This window comes from Zalophus californianus, chromosome X, assembly GCF_009762305.2.
Source record: "Zalophus californianus isolate mZalCal1 chromosome X, mZalCal1.pri.v2, whole genome shotgun sequence".
In the NCBI taxonomy this organism is placed as follows: Eukaryota; Metazoa; Chordata; class Mammalia; order Carnivora; family Otariidae; genus Zalophus; species Zalophus californianus.
Window position 1 is genome coordinate 12,947,909 of NC_045612.1, and position 5,537 is coordinate 12,953,445.

The window sequence follows — 5,537 nt, forward strand, 5'->3', positions numbered from 1 at the left end:
TGGGGGGAAAATACCTTGTAGTGCAATGATTGGATTGTAGAGTAGTTCTATTTCTAATTTTTGAGGAACCTCCAAACTGTTTTCCATAGTGGCTGCAGCAATTTGCATTCCCACCAACAGTGCAAGAGGGTTCCTTCTTCTCTACAACCTTGCCAATACTTGTTTCTTGTGTTTTTCATTTTAGCCATTCTGACAGCTTTGAGGTGATATCTCATTGTGGTTTTGATTTGCAGTTCCCTAATGATGAGTGATGTTGAGCATCTTTTTATGTGTCCATTGGCCATCTGTATGTCTTCTTCAGAGAAATGTCTGTTCATGTCTTCTGCCCATATTTTAATTGGATTATTTGTTTTTTGGGTGTTGAGTTGTCTAAGTTCTTTATATATTTTGGATACTAACCCTTTATTGGATAAATCATTTGCAAATATCTTCTCCCATTCAGTAGGATGGGAGACTTTTAAGGGTTTTTTGTTTGTTTTTATTGTTTCCTTCACTGTACAGAAGTTTTTATTTAGATGTAGTCCCAATAGTTTATTTTTACTTTTATTTCCTTTGCCTCAGGATACACATCTAGAAAAGTGTTGCTATAGCCATTGTCAGAGAGATTATTGCCTGTGCTCTCCTCAAGGATTTTTATGGTCTCAGGCCTCACATTTAGGTCTTTAATCCATTTTGAGTTTATTTTTGTGTATGGTGAAAGAAAGTGGTCCAGTTTTATTCTTTTGCATGTGGCTGTCCAGCTTTCCCATTGTATAGTCATTCCTCCTTTGTCAAAGACTAATTGACCACATAATTGTGGGTTTATTTCTGGGTTTTCTGTTTTATTCCATTGAATCTATGTGTCTATTTTTATGCCAGTACCATACTGTTTTAACTACTACTGTTTTATAATATCTTAATTTTGTTAACAAAAAAAAATCCTACAGACTTATACCCCAGGATGATTTAACCCCTATAACACTTAAGAATTACTACAAGGCTGAAAAGTGCCCCCTTACCATTTAATAAGGAGAAATAGTTCTTCAATATCTAAAGCAATCCCATTTTCCCTATCTTCTCTAAATATCTCCCTCTATGCTTTTAATAATGCCCCAACCTTCTTGATTTGAATTTAATAGAATATTTGATGTGGAGAAATAAACTGTTAAAAATCATTTGACAGTATTTATACACAGAAGCTTGGGCTTCTCCATGGTGAGATTATGTTGTCAGACTATGACACAAAATGATAATGATGTCATAAACTCCTAGAACAGGCTGAGCCCTATCAAAGACAGCAGTTTCCTTGGTAGAAGAAACATTTGAACAAATCCCTGGACATGAATCTTTTTATTTATGTCCTACTTTTGTCCCTTTGGACAAACAGTTGTTTAAATACAAACCAAAGTGATGGATCTTCTACTACAGGTATGTGCCTAACCTTAAAACTTAGAAATTAGGATCTATTATATTATGTACTTGAGCCTTAATTAGACAAGCTAGCTGTGTTTAAGAAATCTGCTGTTTCTTGGATGTTACCTTTAGTAGGTCTTTAAGAATTTATAGGATGACCTCACTGATATGAGGAATTCTTAATCTCAGGAAACAAACGGAGGGTTGCTGGAGTGGTGGGGGGTGGGAGGGATGGGGTGGCTGGGTGATAGACATTGGGGAAGATATGTGCTACGGTGAGCACTGTGAAGTGTGCAAGACTGTTGAATCACAGACCTGTACCTCTGCAACAAATAATACATTATATGTTTAAAAAAAAGAAGAAGAAGATAGCAGGAGGGGAAGAATGAAGGGGGGGAAATCAGAGGGGGAGACAAACCATGAGAGACTATGGGCTCTGAAAAACAAACCGAGGGTTCTAGAGGGGAGGAGGGTGGGAGGATGGGTTAGCCCGGTGATGGGTATTAAAGAGGGCACGTTCTGCATGGAGCACTGGGTATTATATGCAAACAATGAATCATGGAACACTACATCACAAACTAATGATGGACTGTATGGTGATTAACATAATAAAAAAATAGGAAAAAAAGAATTTATAGGAAAACACCTGAGAGTTTTATTTTTTTTTAATTTTTTATAAAATTATAAAATTTTACAGAATTAACAACTCTGAGAGTTTTACTTCTCCCCCTGAGAGTTTTACTTCTGTGTGAAAAATCCAAGCAACACAGAAGCATAGGGTATAGACATATTGTCCCCCTTCACTCCCCTTCCCCACCCAAATCCACCAACCCCTGCCCTCAACTAATCTAGTGTGGTACCTAACATATAGTAGGCTTCAACAAGAGTTTTTTCTTGTCCTACCCCCTTTTCCACCATATACATTCACACACAAACATTAACACTCAAGTGCATTCACATGTGCAAGACATACATACACTCAAAAACATAGGTAATGGGGTGAGCAAACCATGATGCAGGGGTAACCAAGGTAATTGTACTGATTAGCCAGAGATTTGGCATCTAGACTGTGGCTGGGGATGTGATAGAGGGAGGAAAATGACAGTGGAACACTTATCATGCTTTAAAAAATCACTGATAAAAAGATTTGATTTTTGACCTTTAGTGGCAAACCACTACCAAACGGAAGATAACACATTTTCTGGTGAAACAACCTCTTCGACGGGAGCTAAGCACGTTCAATCAACGGAGACTGAAATAGACAACTTTAGGAGACGTCTACTCGTTATCATAATTGGTATTACGATCATAGCTTTTGTCTTTACCTGTTTTTGTTTTCTCCATTACAAGTGTATGAGCAACGAAGCACCCAAAGCAGGAACGTAAGTTTTACACCCTTAAATTAAGAATGCAAGTTGTGTGTATACATATAGTGGAGATTTCATTGCTGTTGTGGTTACTTAATGTTAACCCCAGACTTCTAAAGAGTTCATCTTGTGGGTGGATACCTTCACTTCAATAATATCAGCTCTTAAATATTCTCAAGTACATTATCAATTTTAGCATATTCTAAAGCTATCTCTTACTGAGGGTTCAGCTGAGCCCCAGGCTATTAATTTCATTATAAATTAAGTCTAGGAAAAAAGGGCTTGACTATCTAAATAAGACAGGGAGAATAAAGAAGGGGAGAGACTGAAACCAATATTGCACTGTATGTTACCTGACTAGAATTTAAATAAATAATTTGAAAAGAGGGCATCTGGATGGCTCAGTTGGTTAAGCGACTGCCTTCTGCTCAGGTCATCATCGCAGGGTCCTGGGATCAAGTCCCACATAGGGCTCCCCCTGCTCTGTGGGGAGCCTGCTTCTTCATTTCCCTCTGCCTGTCACTCCCCCTGCTTGTGCTCTGTCTCACTGTCAAATAAATAATAAAATCTTTTAAAAAAATAAAAAAAATTTTGAAAAGAAAATAAAGAAGGGGAGAGAGAGGGAGTTGGGTCTCTGCATTCCGAAAACAATAAAACATTTTGGATAATCTACCATTTTAAGACATAATAGCAAAAATTATTCCCTGTTGTTCTCGTTGTCTCATTCCCTGCCTTTCACATAGGAGAATCAGGCTGGCCCTGATATAGCGGTTCCCTAAAAATTTCCCAATATAAGGACCGATGACTAAAATACACCAGTGCTCTATTCCTTTAGTTTTAGAGGAATATTGTGAATATAAGTATGCATGGATAGATAACTTGATGGTGTAAATATGATAGGAAGGAAACAGTGAATATGGTCTAAAGAGTTTATTCTTTCCTGATGACAAGTTGTGACAGTTGTCTATGAGTTGCATATCAACTTGTGACTTTTTTTAAAAAAGATTTTATTTATTTGAGAGAAAGAGCACGGGGCAGGGAGGTGGGTAGGAGAGGGAGAAGCAGACTCCCTGCTGAGCGGGGAGCCTGACGAAGGGCTCCATCCTAGGACCCTGGGATCATGACCTGAGCCAAAGTCAGATGCTTAACTGGCTGAGCCACCCAGGCACCCCCAACCTACGACTTTTTTTAAAGTTTAATTTCTAGAATAAGTGAAGCTCTCTCTCCTTCTCAACAGTAGACTTGAAACAACTTTGTGTCATTCCATATGTAGGCTATATGATTATCTAATGCATCTGAAATATACTCTCAAGAAAAATAAAAAGTATTCAGCATGAGTTCATATCTATAACCCAAGTCATGACTTCTACCATACTCCAATTCTTACTGTGTTCAATTTTTCTACCAGAGCTAAAAAAAAAGACCAATAAGTCTAAACTGACATAGTAGCCTGTGTTTTCTGGTGACAGCAATTGTACTCTTTTGTTTTAAGATGTCATATTCCAAATTTTTTATATTTTCAGGCTCAAGAAAGAAGATGTGACAGCCAAGTCACCCAGATCATCCAAAATATCATTCAGTGAATACAAGATAGCCAGTCCATGCAGTCTAGAAAAACAATCCATGCTATCTAGTAGAGACAAGTTTTCTGGGCCCTCAAGTCCAGAAAATTCATCCAGACCATCCAGGGCAGAAAAGCTAATCAGGCCCTCGAGTCCAGGAAAGCAATGTATATCATCTAGTACAGAAAAGTTAAACAGCCTATCAAGTCAAGAAAAGTCACATAAGCCATCAAGCCCACAAAAAATATTCAGGTCAGCCCACCCAGGGAAGTCATATAGAATACGTAATCTAGAAAAGCCACATAAACTAGCTCATGCCTGTAAACTAGGTGGCCAGGCCTGTTCATCCTATCCAAATAAGGCAGTGAGGCCACCTTGGCCAGCCAGTCTACAATATCTAGTAAGGCCAACCAAGCCATCCCGTTCACAAAAGCATATCTTGTCACCCAGGCGATCCAGTTTACAGAAACTCACCAAATCCCCTAGACATCGTAATCTAAAAAGGTCAGTTAGTACAGTTAAGGCAGGCATGTTATCTAGGCCTCTGTTAATCAAGATTTGTCAATGCTATACGGAAAAATGGTTAGTTTGCCGAAATTCTTCTGAGACTTTGTTCAATATTTCTGAGACAAAGGACAGAAATGCTCAAAACTCACCTTTTCCAAATGAAGTGAAGTCTTTTTTCAAGTCCTTTCATGAGGGAGATTACAGAGACAATGTATCCTGTGACAATGTGAGCAGCAGTGATATCATGATATATGACAGTGATGAAAGTGATAAGGAGATAACCATTATTTGCAACATAAAATGCAACGAAGTTATCCCTAAAGGCATCCAAAATAATTAAGGGCTCAATAAAAATAAAAACCACATGTGAAAAAGCAAACTTATACCAACTATTTTATGCTCACTATCCTTTAAAACATTGATAGCAGGAAATCTATTTGCAATCATTATTGAGATTAATCCTATCCATCTTGGAAGCAACTTATTTAAAAAATAGTGATTAAATGCATGACATAACAAATGATTTGACTGTAATTATTATTGCATTCTAGAGGCAAAAGGCTCCTTATATGTGTCTTACTTAGATCTGGTCACTTGGATGGGAACCATGAGCATACACGCACATGCAAATCTTAAAAAGGAATTGCAAGATGGGTACCCTGGACTCCTATTTCCCTTGGATTAGCCCTCACATGAAGTCTCAACCCAA

The 5,537-nt window shown here is 37.9% G+C and overlaps 1 protein-coding gene across 1 annotated transcript; it reads left to right on the forward strand.

Annotated features, from left to right (window-relative positions):
* Positions 1-1,269: 1,269 nt before the first annotated feature.
* CXHXorf66 (chromosome X CXorf66 homolog) lies at positions 1,270-5,331 on the forward strand. The gene is made up of 3 exons (XM_027608956.1): positions 1,270-1,407; positions 2,558-2,774; positions 4,283-5,331. The coding sequence occupies exons 1-3, from the start codon at positions 1,320-1,322 to the stop codon at positions 5,166-5,168; spliced, it is 1,191 nt and encodes a 396-aa protein (XP_027464757.1). The 5' UTR covers positions 1,270-1,319; the 3' UTR covers positions 5,169-5,331.
* The last annotated feature ends 206 nt before the right edge of the window (positions 5,332-5,537 follow it).

Bases quoted from the DNA above. Each gene is read 5' to 3' on its own strand.
- CXHXorf66 (XM_027608956.1), top strand. From the start codon at position 1,320: ATGAATCTTTTTATTTATGTCCTACTTTTGTCCCTTTGGACAAACAGT. The intron at 1,408-2,557 runs GTATGTGCCTAA...TTTGACCTTTAG, and splicing joins TGATGGATCTTCTACTACAG to TGGCAAACCACTACCAAACG. The intron at 2,775-4,282 runs GTAAGTTTTACA...TTATATTTTCAG, and splicing joins GAAGCACCCAAAGCAGGAAC to GCTCAAGAAAGAAGATGTGA.